The sequence below is a fragment of the Danaus plexippus genome, chromosome 12 (assembly GCF_018135715.1).
Source record: "Danaus plexippus chromosome 12, MEX_DaPlex, whole genome shotgun sequence".
Classification (NCBI taxonomy): domain Eukaryota; kingdom Metazoa; phylum Arthropoda; class Insecta; order Lepidoptera; family Nymphalidae; genus Danaus; species Danaus plexippus.
Genome location: NC_083545.1, coordinates 1,589,094 through 1,603,864, shown reverse-complemented (window position 1 = coordinate 1,603,864; position 14,771 = coordinate 1,589,094). Strand labels below are relative to the sequence as shown.

The following is a 14,771-nucleotide window of genomic DNA, read 5'->3' as shown; positions in this document are numbered from 1 at the left end:
TTTATACCTGAACTGCGTATATCATAACCTCAGTAACAATATATAGAATGAGGTTAGTCTTATACATTTTAGAAATAAAATTTTAAATAAAATATACATAATCCTAAGTAATTTCATAGTTTAATGAAACCTTTACTTGGCCGTGTTCCACAAAATTATGACTTAAATGTAAAACAACAAATTATACAAGTTAATCAGTTAGTATTTATCAGTATTAATGCGCTAGATAATTAAATTAAATAAAATATTCCCAAATATAATTTTTTATATATTTTGATTACATAAACTATGTAAATGTTACCAGCACAAACATTATTTACTTAAATATTCTTACAATATTACCTTAATATTTAATAATTATTTTTTTTTTATATCAGAACAAATAAATTGTATTTATTAGTAACACTTAAAAAAGAATCGATATCTTCATAAATAGTTTATAATAGTCTTAAAATGACGTGTTTCATTATTAAGTTTAAAATGTAATAAATAGACTAAATACTCACACACATAATAGTATTTAAGAAATTAAATTACGGAAAAATCTTCCATGTGGACAGTAGTACAGTATGTAACAAACATACTTGACCAAATAAACATGAAGCTTTACTGTTTTATTAAATTAAACAATTAACCGTCACGCATGTTAGAATGATATAAAAGACTACCACAATCTAAGGAATTCACAGGTGAGAAGCGACAACCGAGTCGGACTACTCACTTCGTCAAACAGTCAGCCATCAACGTTACGTTATATACAAATGTAAAATAAGTGTTCACAATCAGATAGAGTCCAACCATTTTGTTTTTTAACGGTGCACAAAATGGCGACAAACTTCACAGAAGACATCGGCCCCATGGCTTACCCAATAAAAATGTTGGTATAATATTATTTTTATCTTCATTGGTGCCTTTTTTTTTTGCTACATTTTTTTCGATTTTTTCAACAGAATTTTCATATTCTGTATCTTTAAATGCGTTTAAAAATTAAACCAGACCGGCGTTATGAGAAGCAATTTTAGTTCTTCGTTTTGTTTAATTTATTAGGACAAAATAAATAATTAAGATAAATTGCACTGAAGATTACAAAAAAAAATGACAAAAACATTTTTATCAGAAGCAATTTAAACAGCAAACTTAATTTTACAAATCAACGTAACAAAATGAAAACATCGTAGACCCTGACATCTGACTTAAACGAATATAAATTTGTTTTTAAACAGTTTCCTTGCAAAAATTACTTTCAACTGTTTAATGAAACATTTTGAAACTTATATTAATAGGCGTTCTACATAATAGTCACGATTTTTAAATTGACTATAATTTAAAAAATAACCATAAAGTGAAACACGTGGGTTTAACAGCAATTTTTGTTTTCAGGGTATCACAGGAGGTAGTCGAACACATGCTGGGATGGAACATTCCCGAGGAACATCAGGACCTGGTGCACGAACACTGGCGGAACTTCCCAGCTGTCAGCAAATACTGGCACTTCGGCCTCGCCTTCATCTACACCCTGTTGATGCTCGCCTCCATGACCGGCAATGGAATCGTTATTTGGATATTTAGCACGTGAGTTTCAATACATCTACATTCCAACCAAGAACCTAATTTAAAATGGAATAAGTGTTTTGGTTATTTCTTCACACCCTCACTCACTCACTCACTATAAAAGGTAAAAGATTCTGTAATTCAACAAATTCAACTTTTGTAAAAGTTTGGATATCCAAAAAGTTATGAAGATCAAAACACTAAGATCGAACATGTAAATACATATATATTCATATGAAATTGGTAAAGATATTCGAGTGACCATTAATACATCTCATAATCGTTTATAAAACTCTATGTTAGTGTAACATTAATTAAAAGAGACTTCAATAATGAGATCATGCAAATAAACTGAAATCTCAGTTGAAATAAAGTTTTGTTGTGTATTAAATGTAAAGCAAAAACGATTAGAAATAAATAAAATATTGATTTTAAGTTAAGTTCGCAGAAGAATTTGGTAAATAGAAGCGCTGTTGGCTGCCGTCATCGAGTGATTTAATTAAGGTACTTCTCACTCGATCGACTTGAATTTATCAAAGAGTTATATTAATCGTGGATATTCTAAATAAATGTTTGATAGAAATGGATTTACATTTCTCGCACAAAAAAGCTGCGTTTAAGAATCATAACCTTATTTGTTGTATATAAACGTATATAAAATAATTTGCCAACAAAAGGAAAATGGAAAATTTTCGTTTTAAAAATTGTTCTCAACACAAACGCAGTGTTCGTACATCTGTGTAGATCTAAAATGAGTGTCACAAGCAAAAGTTCTCAACCGCCTCGATCGGAGTTCGGAAGATGTTTCCGATGTTCATCGGTACGTTTTTCTCCTTCTATTTATCTCCCTTTTATTCCTTATCTGTGCCATTTACGAAAGGGGACTCAATATCATGTGAATATTTATATAATATTATTATTATTTAATTGATTGTTAAATGAAATTTTTGTGTTTTCGTAAACGGATGTTTCTTTTAAACTATGATGCTGTTTAAGTTTATTCTCTAAAATCAATAATCGTTTTTTTCGATTTGAGATTAAAAATAGGGACACAGCGGCACTTTGCAAATGTCAATTACTTGTCGTCACTGAGAGATTTAGTGTTATTTCGTGCGTTGATATAAACTCAGTAAAAACAAACTGGTTACAAAAAGGTTAAAGGGTATTTATATTAAAGAGATACAGAAGCTTCGATACAGTATCACTATATTCTGAAAGTTCGACTTTATTAGAATTGTTCCACACATACCGATATCTGCTTCGAAGTTTCTGTTCCAACTGCCCAGTGCTCCGATATTTATTGAGTGATAAACAATGTAGTAAACTTGTAATATCTACAATAAATTGCGCTTCTATACTACAAGTTCTTTTAGAGCTATGAAAAAAACAATAACCAAATTGAAATACGAAAGTTTATTAAGAATATATTTCTTTAAAGGTCGAAATCTCTACGCAGTCCTAGTAACATGTTTGTTATCAATCTGGCGATCTTCGACTTCATGATGATGCTTGAGATGCCGTTGCTGGTTCTGAACTCCTTCCACCAGAGACTGCTCGGTTACCAACTCGGATGTGATATATACGCTGTGTTCGGCTCACTGTCTGGAATCGGCGGCGCTATCACCAACGCCGTTATTGCTTTTGACAGATATAAGTAAGCACTTTTTTAACAATTGTGTCATTATATGACAGCTATAAATAAGCGCCTTTTTATCAGTTCTGCCACTAAATGACAGATAAAAGTTGGATCCTTTTAACAATTATGCCATTATACGAGAGATATAAGTTAGCAGCTCTTAGCAGTTATGCCGTTGGTGTATTACCTAAAATAACATTATCCATAGAGCAAAGTAGCCGCAGTAAAAGATTTTATTAAGTTTCTATATATAGTTATTTGTTCACGTAGGACAATTTCGAGTCCTTTAGACGGTCGGTTGAACCACACGCAAGCTGCGCTGCTGATTCTCTTCACATGGGTGTGGGCAACTCCCTTCTCCTTCCTACCAGCTTTCAGGGTCTGGGGAAAATATGTACCAGGTTAGATTAATTTATTTGTTACTGAACTTGTCATATGAAAAATATAAAACCTATAATAAATAAAAAAATCTGACAAAATTATTATAATCACAAGAGCAACATAAACTTAAATAATAAAATTTGTTGCTTGTTGATATATCTATCACAACTTCCGATGTTCTTATTCTAGAGGGTTTCCTGACCACCTGCTCCTTTGACTTCCTGACCGAAGACGAGGACACGCGCGTCTTTGTGATGTGCATCTTCGTATGGAGCTACGTCATCCCCATGTGCTGTATTTGCTACTTCTATTCTAAGCTGTTTAGTGCTGTGAGTATTACTTTATGATATTTCTTCAAGTATAATAATAAAGTTATTGCGTGTTTATTGCAAGCCAAATTTTGCGAAAAATAATACAAAAATTTTAGATACGAATTACTTTTTCGGATTTATCTTTATTCCCTTAAAAAGCAGCAGTACCAAATATTCCAAATCCTTTTCCGGATAAAGCAATTCTTTATCATAACTTTCGTATGATGAATATTTATCTGAAAGAAATATTATCAAGTAAATTTACAAAACAAACTTATGACGAAAACATTAAAAAAAATATAAAATATATTTTTTATGTCTTATAATAATCATAAATCAGAACAAGTAATGACGAGAGTTGAATTTACCAAATCGAGTGTTATCTTACATCGGCACCCTCGATGCTAATAAATATGAACGTCAGAAGACGACCTAATTCCAAGAAAACGGTCAAGTAACCGTCGCTTATACTTTAGCGCCTAAAATATATTATTATTTTCAAACCTTTATAAAACAAGAATTAGTAAGTACTTTGCCAAATGAGAGTAAGCTAACTTTAAGAAAAAATTACACCACTTAGGACTTACTAGAGAAATTGGCTTTTGAAGATAAAAGCTCAGCTTTTTCTGAACAAAATGAAAATTAAAAAACAAACAAAGTGTTTTCGTTCAGGAAAAATGTACTTCAATTTTTATTTACCGATTGATATCCGTGACATCTTAAACGTTGTAGATACGGTCACTGTGATTGATACGTCCCCAAAAAATATTCTTCGGTAAATGTAAGTTTTTTTTTAATAAAAAGAACATTTTAAAAAGTCATATAATATGATTTATTTAATATTCTTCATAGAACCAAATATAAAATTTTCACAAAGTTAAGATAAAACTGATCAAAATCAATCCTTGTATTAAATTTAATTACGAGTTATTTTACTAAACTAATTTAACATTCTCTAAGTCACTGCAAAGCATTAGATTATCTGATCAATTAAACGTTCGTTGATTTAACAATACTTTATACAGAAACTTCGGGTTGAGATAAGGTTTTAAGCCTCATAGCGAAGTCTGATTATTTTAATTATGTGATAAATATCTATTTCACATTAACTTCTGGAAAGGAATAATATTAATGCGCCAACTCTATAGGAGTACCTATTATAAGTATATAATAAATATCATAAAAAGGAAGAAATCCTTGAGAAGCAGCTAGTGTTGGTTTACTGATAAAAAATATTTATTTATTCGTTATATTACTAGCATAAGCAAAATAGGGAAGCACTTAGGTATGAATTTACCAAACCGTATACGTTTCTGAATCGAATGGACGAGGTCGGAATGTATAAAGAATGTTATAAAAAGTAAAAAGTAAAACTCCCGCTGGAGGGTTTAAGTGTTTATTTGTTTGTATTGTATACGAGGCTGAAACGTCCATACCGATTTCTGGGGAAATCCCCAAATCCCTGTGTGTCCGACGATTTACAAGAAGGAACCTTAGATCGGAGAAAATATCTTTTATAGTTCTATTTTTCTGACAAATATTTCGTATTTGAAATATATTTTATATAACACAATTTCGGAATATTTTTTTCTGCTTACGCTCTTTACTTTTTCAATCACAATTTTAATTAAGAAGTGAATTTTCCTATCGTCGAATTCAAATAATTAGGAAATCAATAATAGATACAATCACTAAGGTTCGATTCTTAAAACCTTTTGTTCGAACACATTCTGAATCTAATTGGTCTCCAAAGTTGTGACAGAGAATTAAATTAATAAAGCTCATTTTCCTGAAACCAGTCCTTCATTTCCACAAAGAACTATCTTATTATAGACTGGCGTTAATAAAAATGAATACAAGTCAATCCTTTATTTAGCGGTGATAAAGCAAGGTTAGTGGCAAAAAAGATAAGCCCGACAAATCAGTGTTTCTCGCATTAGGTTCATTTTAATAATACAACTTAAGTAGTTACAATAAATCATCGCTTTTTTCCCTAATTACTCTTAAATTTCCCTTTTGTTTTTCAGTCAGTACTCCAAAAGGGAACATAGGGCCAATAAAAACAAACGAAATTGGTACAGAATAAACTGTAGTAATATGATCATACCACCACTACGCAAATGACCCTTTATTAAAAAAGATTATATCATTTCTTTATACCAGTCATCTGGTGAGACACAAAAATCGTCTAAAACTAAACAAGTCCTACTTGGTTTTCTGTTTATTTAACCAATGAAGTTCATGTCTACAGCAATGGAACATCAAAACCTTCACAAGCCAAATGATAAAACTCACATAGGCACCAGATCAGATTGAAGGTGGACAAAAATGTCTGTCAGTTTAATCTTTGGTATGCGAAAATATGACCTTATACTTGAGCTTCAAGTAAGTTGATCCCAATCCACATTCAAAGGAATGAATGAATACTCATATACTCAATATAATCTTTATTCCATTGTGAGCAATCCAGCATTTTCAACATAACCTCGCCGGAAATTCAATTTCCTTTCCTATTCTTTTGAAAGCCTCCATCTGCTGTAATATACTTTGTCTTCATTAAATACTCTTTCATCAAATGAAACCTAAAAGTTTAATTAAACTATCACCAAACTGTACTAAATATAACAGAATCTTTAATTAAAAAAAACTTTACTTAATAAGCTTGTTAAAGTGAAAACAGACAATATTATAAAAATCGTTTTCATCCCTCGCTTCAAGTTCCACATAGCAATTAATTTATTTTCAGCATCAAAGGGATTCGCGCTCTATTGTGGGAAACAACTCTTATCGTTTTCGAGCACAAAACATTGAATTACAAAGGCTTTATGGGAAATTCACAATTTTATTTCCATCTTCATTTGGTTATTTTATTAAAGGTTAATTTTCGCAGGTTCGTCTCCACGAACGCATGCTCAAAGAGCAAGCTAAGAAGATGAACGTAAAATCATTGGCAGCTAATAAAGATGATTCGGGCAAAAGCGTCGAGATTCGAATTGCGAAGGTTGCCTTCACGATATTTTTCCTCTTCGTCTGCGCCTGGACGCCATACGCCTTCGTCGCCATGACAGGAGCATTCGGTGACAGGTTATTTAACCACTTTTTTATTATTTTTTACACCAATACATTATTAATCGATATCGTTTGAACATTTTAACCTTTTTGAACATTTTAATAAAAGTCCATTTTGAATTATTGTTTTATAACTTTAAAATTAATCTTAAAATCACAAGACTGTTACTTGGTCATGCCTTCATTAAATCGCAACAGGTCCCAATTTGCATTTGGTAATAAAACTCCTGAAGTATGTGCCTTTAATTAGGATAGTATGCAAATGAGTTGCGCAAATGAAAACAAAAATCTCCTTTGAGAGCCCTCGCCGACCCACTCGAAGCGCATTCAATCGTTTGGCTCAATTCAGCCGATAAGTTTTTTAAATGACAGTTTCACCGGACGAATACAGCCACTTATGAAGAGTTTTTCACTTTGTTTGGTAATTAATTATAATATTTAATGATACTTTATTTTTAATTGAATCCTTAAGTCAATAAGGTGTCCAACTTAAAAAAACATAAAATTCAAAATGTTATGATATTAGATTTCATCGGCCAATTCAAATTCGGGGTTTATCATTCAGTTCAAGATTGATAAACAGAATTTTGTGATATGCCTTCGACATATTTTGCAGCGATTAATTTTATTGGTTTATTTATTCATTTGTAATTAATATTATTTTCTATATTGATATTCTTATAAAGTACATATTTTTAAAGATAACTATATATATAAAATATTTATAAGTTTTATTTACATTTAACTAATTTTACAGGAGCATTCTCACTCCCGTTGCGACGATGATACCAGCCGTATGCGCGAAGGTAGTCTCCTGTCTAGACCCATGGGTGTACGCCATCAACCACCCCAGATATAGGTAAATAAATTCATCCAGCAACTTTACCTTAAAAGGAAGTTAGGAGGATTGTATATATTTTTTTATTTTTGTATTCAGGGCTGAACTTCAGAAACGTGTGCCCTGGATGGGAGTCCGTGAAGCCGACCCTGACAACACCTCCAACGTGAGCGGAGCCACAGCTCAAACACAGAACCCTGCTGAAGCGTGAACATTCAACCTTACTACCATCACAAAGAGTTCACTGTTCATGTGCAATAACTCTCCATGTTATACCTTAGATATTTGTTATTATTTTTTAAATGTATAGTATTTTAAGTATGACGCGGCGCTTAAAATGGACTCTGGCTTCTGTAATTTAGGACGTTTTTACATAATGATATCGATCGTCGTTATATTTTAATTTGTATACTGTTCATACACAATTTTATTACTTTCGAAACGATTAATATCATATGAAATAGCATTCTAATTTAATAAAGTCATATTTGTAGCAAAATTAAAAAAAAAAACGAAAAAATATCGGACTGATACCGACGACTCCGGCGACTTTGAATACAAGTGAAAATAAAAAGTGTTTTAAAATATTTCCAGTTTTATTTATATATATTTTTTTTTGATAAACATATTAGCTATCAAAATTATCTTTAGAAATTCTAACGTAGAAGAGCTCATTCGCCCCATATTGGGTGTCAATTTTTTACTTATAAAAAGTTGAATCGTAATTATTTAATTTAATTACTAGAACGAAGTCTCTGTGCATATTTTTTATTAACCACTATAAAGTATATTAAATAAACTTGAAGAACAAAACGGGGCAAAGCAGCTTATGATGACGTTGCCTTTGACGGTACGAAGGTAGTACAGAATGCTAATGAACCTTGAGACTTCTATAAACCTTTAATGATAACATTTCATTTTAAAAGGCTTTGTTTTATAACACTCACAAAAAAGGCACCATTTTTCTTACGCTGTCGATTTTATTTATATTTTTATTGTAACAACGATATATTGACAAAATTTATTTTATAATTGGTTTGTTGCCGAAATTTTTTTGTTAAAAAAAAAACCACGTGCGGGCAAAACCACATCTCAAAATATTGTTAAATTGTTCTGTGTTCAAAAATACATTAAATTAAGTTTTGGAAAACAACAACTGTTCGTAACTTTAATTAGCACGATATAAATATAAAACAAGGACATTAAAAACTTTTCAATCACAATAAACTTAACACTTTCAACATCACCACAGAAAAAAAGCAAAGTAGAATTAAAGTTGTTTAACAGAAATGAGAACTTTGGCAAACTCATTAGTTACGTAGTTGGCTAAGCCTTGAGGCTACATAAATACCGCGCTTTGAAGCTTGTTTGTCGTACAACAGTTTCTACGCCACTTATGAATTCCAGTTATGAACCATGACAAAAATAATACATGTGACATTAGGAACGAAGTATATTTTTAATACATAATTAGACTTAGACTTAGACTGTTTTATTAAATAAAAACTTAAAGGATTTCCTTTTTTGTTACTAATTACTCAAAATATATTATATGTAATGGAATAATTTAAAATATTTTACACAGTGTATTTTATTATTTTGTATGCATGTAATCGGTCTTATGATTTTTTTTTACCTTTATGTGAAGGTGGCAAACGAGCAAACGACCTGCTTGATGTGACCCATGGACATCTGCAACATAAGAAATGTTGCGGATGCGTTGCCAACCTTGGTTGTTGAGTAACGTGGAAAGGATGGGAATAGGGAGATGGCAGGAAAGGCCAACCGGACTCTCACTTATCGAACGAAACGTAGCCATTAAAGACTACTTTACGCCAATCTTCTGTAAGAGAGTGATACTTCCCCGGTTGAGCCAGCCCATGTTCGAGCTGTATTGACTGACCACAGCCAGACTCTACCTACCGCCTAAAAAATATATTTAGGGGAAACACCACATATAAAAAGTTAAACCAAATTAAAATTGTAATTTAAAAAATTTTTGCAATGCGTTGCGAACAGATTACTGGTATGTATGTTCGTTTGATTCAGTGACATGATTTCGTATTCAAAAGTAATTAGAGACAAAGATTTGAAATAATTTCTTAACAGTTTATTAATAGTAGTTTTTCAGGAATATTGTTACCAATCAAAATTCGATGGGTTTTCTAGATCAATACCAATAAAAACAAATTCCTACTTGATTTTTTAGTATACTTTTAATTATAATTAATCGTAATTTAAAAGCAATCGTTTGAACAGTTTTAGAAAGGAACAAAAAAATATATGTACCTAATTTAAATAAAAAATATTAAATAATTAACTAGAAAATGTTGAGAAGTTTTTTTACTATGATATTTCAATACCTAAAATTATGGATGTATTAAAATATGAGTGAACATTTTTTTTAAGGGTGACGGGGTGACGGGGTGACGTATAAAGATTGAATAACTGAAAACGCAAAACAGATTTACGACATTTTATAACAATCTAATGATTGAATAATATCAGTTATTCAAATAATATCTCCACCTATACTTCCTAGCTGACGTAGCACGATACCACTCAACTCCCTTCCGAGTACACTTAGCATTAAAGACATTACTGTAGGTATGTCTAAACAGTTGTGTAGTGTGCCTTGGCCCAATGAATTGACAGCATCAAGACAATTTTATTAAAATAATAACTTTAAGATCCGAAGAGTGATTTGTGAACTGTTATGTTTTATTTATAATTCCTATATCTATAATTTTAAGAAACTATTTGCTTAAAAAGTGAGATTTTATCATCTCAAATTCGATCGGTATTCTAGAGTGTAGACCATACGAATCTATTTTAGAGATTTTAAATTTATGCCTCTACCAATCTCTGCCTGTACCAATTAAATCGACTTTCTATATACTTGAAAATAAAACACTTCTATGTTGCGAGTGGAGGAGAACACAGGCAAAGGTATTGTTTTAAAATTTTGCTGTGATTGATAAAAAGAAGGCGTATAATTTTCCCTTGAATCGAAAATAAATTAACCAAATTATTATTAACTTATGGGACAAATATTATAATTGCTTCAGAAACTGCGTTGTATAATTCCAGTACAGTAACAAGATTTATTGTATACTAGCTGTTGCGCGCGGCTCCGCCCGCGTCTTGGTCGCTTTTTGCATAACCATATATATATCAAACTTAAAATAATAACATACAGAAAAGAGATATAACAAATGACCAACAAACACACCACAACCAACAAACAAAAGAAAAACAAATTTAAGATAACCTCAACAAACGAACCGCATGGTAGTCATTAGACAACGGAGAATCTTAATACCGCGATCTAGGTTAATGACGTATTATATCAACGCCATCTATCAAGCACAGTGTTCAACACTTCAACCGCGCCCGCGCGCACTTTTTTTAATATTAAATTTAGCATAAGTTTTAATATTAAAATTAGCATATATTAGAACATTCTTTTTTAGTAACTAATATAATTAATTAACTATTTACTAATATATCATATATAACTAATCAATATTAAGTTGTAGTGTCTAAAAGTTTTAAAGCAGTGCTTGAAGTAAATTTTCAATTGACCATAACTTCTTTTTCCCTAAACCAATTTTGACGAAACAAAGTTTTGACAATGCTCTTAATTATATGTAATCCAACTGTGAAAACCGCGTTCAAATCCTTTGAGTAGTTTTGAAGTTATAACGTACTAGACAGACAGAGAGACAGAAAAAAAATCCAAAAATTGTTATTTTGGTTTCTTTAAATGCCTCCTTAATTTAATTAATCAGTTTTTTGGAAAAATATTTAATGTACAGACATTCGATTTTTACTGTCTTGTTATATATATAGATGAACACTGAAGATAAATACGACGAATCAAATTTTAAAGTATATCAAAATAATGGAATAGGAAATCAAAATCAAAAAAAATATTTAAAAAAATGTTTATTAAATCCATGATTTGTTGTTCTGTCGCTTTTTATAATATATACAGTCTGAAACGCTAAGTACGAGACGATTAATGGAATGTCACATTAACAATAATTCATATTAAATATAACAATAATCGGATAAGTACACAAATGTTAACTACCTTCAAAGAAATGATGTTTGCTTTTACAAGGCACAATCTACATATAAAAATTATAGTCTTATTGCTTCAACGTGACTCCAAACTAACATTGATATACTAAGATATTAAATTCATAGACAGAGATTATGAATATATTTTATATGTGATGTCGTTTTATTGCAGTTGTTCCAATAAATACTTATTACTTGAAAACCATCTCAATATACATACAAGAAAAGTGAAAAAAAAAAAAACAGGTTGAAAAAAACATCTACTTGATACTTAATAGTGACAAAACATTTCCTAAAATTACAATTAAAATTATACATTCACACTAACTTATATAAAAAATAATCATAATTAAATAATCTCTGTTTTAAAACTGTGTAACTGCAACATTTAAATGCCATGTTTAAAGATGTGTGGGGAGTTTTCTAGACGCTATGAAAAATACATACATATATATGTTTATATCAATATATATAATACACAGATATTTTTTTAAATAAAATAAAAATATCAAGTCATTATATTAATATATCAGTGTAGCATTAATATCATATATATACAAGGAGGTTTTAATGGAATTAAATAACTTTCAGGATATCATGCACTGAAAATTCAAACAGAGAACAAACTTGTAAAGTCACATAGAGCATATGTCCATTGAATCCTTATTATTATAATTTGAAAGATTATTTTTAATAGTATATTTATTTAAATACAAAAATGGTTACAAGGTATTAAAACTACAAAGTTTCCTAAGTGATTATTATAATTGTTTTTTACTGGAATTCAACTCTGGATTATATGAGACTTACATTTAACATTTCACTCTATACTCTTAAACACTTCGTTAATATTTAAAATTTTACTTTCATGAAGAAGAAAAAAAAATTTATAATACTATTACATAAAAATAAAAAAATAGATACAAAACAAAATCATGCATCCGATCTTAGGAGAAAACAATATCCTGCCATGAGATACAACACGCCATAATGTTGACTAAGAACGGTGCTTGCGATTTATGCTTTGAATGAATCTCCGACCCCACCACTCCTCTAAGTTGAATGGTCGGAAATTTGCCATCTGCCTGGGCATTACTTCCTGGTAGTATCTCGCATCCTCGCTGCCCCTTTCCATCTCGCGTGACACCTGAAATGTTTTTTATAATTTCATAGATAGAATATAAATAATTAATATATGAAATACATATTTTAATTATATTCAATATCTATTCACTGGAATAATTTTTTTTTTTTTTGACAGTTCTTTATTGAACAATCAAGTAATATAAAGAACATGCATTTTATTACTGTCAATTATAGATTAGTCTTGTTGGTGTCTTATTACTTTTGAAAATACAATAGGACTGTGTTCTAATCAACAAAGTTCATTAATTTAGTAGAAATTTGCATATTGAGCTTGGGTTCAAGCTTACAGACCTTGTTCCAAGATTCAAATATGTAGTTAATGATATCATCTTGTTGGTTGTTACTGTGATTGTTTGTCTGTGCGGGTGGACTCAAACGTGATCCATTGTGACTGTTACCATTGTGACGCTTGCCCATATGAGGCAGTGATCTGGGTCCACTGTTCACATAGTTTGATCTGAAATTATTATGTTATATATCAGTTAAATGGATAATAGCCCATTTATTATAAAATATTTCTTTGCATTATTTTGATAGTGAAAATATCCTACATATTCGCTTTATCCGATATTTTGTTTATTTCTTGCGTACCAACATTATTTCGGCTTTGTTTATATGTTAAAGTGATAAGAACTGATAATAATATATATTAAACCAGTCACTAAATCGTTATGAATATTTGGATCTAAAATAATTTGCCCGTTATTTCAATTCAAATTCTCAACATTTAGAAAATAAATACAAAAAACTTTGAAATCATTTCTGTCCGAATCGGTCGATAGCCAGAATATAATCTAACATTAGTAACTAGGTCATGAGTGAATTGTCAGGTTTCTTAATTGATTAGTCGTGCTGCATGATTTGATTACATATTTCGAAATCTATTTTACCAACTACGTAACACAACGTGTGAAAGTATTGAACATATAACAAAGCATCTCACCTCATATTGTTCCTCTCCATTTTACTATTAGAAAAATTAAATCACACACAAATCTTCTATTATTTATTTATATTAATAAGATACACACCTAACCTTCTAAATTATACTTATAATTAAATAAAAACTGGAAATAAATGCAATACTATATATTAAAAAGAAAGATAAATACAAGACGCCACATACGACAAGAAAACATCAATTCATTATCTGTCAACATTGTTACAGCTGTACAGCTGCCTCCTAAACTTGATCTTATTGGTCGAAATTATATTCGTGGATGTAATAGACCAATTGCAATCACTGTGGAAACATTCTGTGGTCCAATTAAATATGTTACAGACTCTGAATTATTATGTTTATTGATATTTTGATATGGAAGATAAAATTGCAGATTAATATAAAACGGCTATATTAAATTCATGAAAAGCTGTTTACCCATAATGATATTTTATATTGACTATCGTTAAATTAAAATTTATATCAATATCAATTGCATTTGTACAATTTTTAAAATATTTTATCAGGAAAATTATGGTTAATTAAAGATTGATTTTCTATATTAAATAAATCAATAGCAAATCTGAATCAATTATGCGATATTCATGTTTGTAACAAATTTTAATATAGTTATGCTGTTTTAACAATTGGTATTTGCTTTTATATATTTTCAGTTATAATTTAGATTAAATTACAAAGTTCTGAGAACTTTTTTTGCTATTTGTAAAATTTATAATTTGTGTTGCTGCTATCTATGATTTAAATGAATAAATAACATAGATATGTACGACATAGATTAGTTCTCTTGTATCT

The 14,771-nt window shown here is 30.2% G+C and overlaps 2 protein-coding genes across 2 annotated transcripts; one reads left to right on the top strand and one right to left on the bottom strand.

The window, feature by feature from the left end:
• Positions 1-670: 670 nt before the first annotated feature.
• LOC116772435 (opsin-3) lies at positions 671-8,373 on the top strand. Its single transcript, XM_032664631.2, has 8 exons — positions 671-877; positions 1,381-1,572; positions 2,990-3,205; positions 3,458-3,588; positions 3,758-3,897; positions 6,770-6,963; positions 7,706-7,807; positions 7,886-8,373. The coding sequence occupies exons 1-8, from the start codon at positions 825-827 to the stop codon at positions 7,995-7,997; spliced, it is 1,140 nt and encodes a 379-aa protein (XP_032520522.2). The 5' UTR covers positions 671-824; the 3' UTR covers positions 7,998-8,373.
• Positions 8,374-11,716: 3,343 nt separating this feature from the next.
• On the bottom strand, positions 11,717-14,159 carry LOC116772657 (uncharacterized). Its single transcript, XM_032664907.2, has 3 exons — positions 13,962-14,159; positions 13,310-13,475; positions 11,717-13,019 (listed from the first exon to the last, which is right to left on the bottom strand). Exons 1-3 carry the CDS (start codon positions 13,979-13,981, stop codon positions 12,870-12,872), a joined length of 336 nt encoding a protein of 111 aa, XP_032520798.1. The 5' UTR covers positions 13,982-14,159; the 3' UTR covers positions 11,717-12,869.
• Between the last annotated feature and the right edge of the window lie 612 nt (positions 14,160-14,771).

Excerpts from the sequence above, each read along its gene's own strand:
- LOC116772435 (XM_032664631.2), top strand. The coding sequence starts at position 825 with ATGGCGACAAACTTCACAGAAGACATCGGCCCCATGGCTTACCCAATA. Across the intron at positions 3,589-3,757 it reads CTGGGGAAAATATGTACCAG|AGGGTTTCCTGACCACCTGC; the intron begins GTTAGATTAATT and ends TTCTTATTCTAG. Across the intron at positions 6,964-7,705 it reads ACAGGAGCATTCGGTGACAG|GAGCATTCTCACTCCCGTTG; the intron begins GTTATTTAACCA and ends CTAATTTTACAG.
- LOC116772657 (XM_032664907.2), bottom strand. The coding sequence starts at position 13,981 with ATGGAGAGGAACAATATGAG. Across the intron at positions 13,476-13,961 it reads ATGGAGAGGAACAATATGAG|ATCAAACTATGTGAACAGTG; the intron begins GTGAGATGCTTT and ends TAATAATTTCAG. Across the intron at positions 13,020-13,309 it reads TATTTGAATCTTGGAACAAG|GTGTCACGCGAGATGGAAAG; the intron begins GTCTGTAAGCTT and ends AAAACATTTCAG.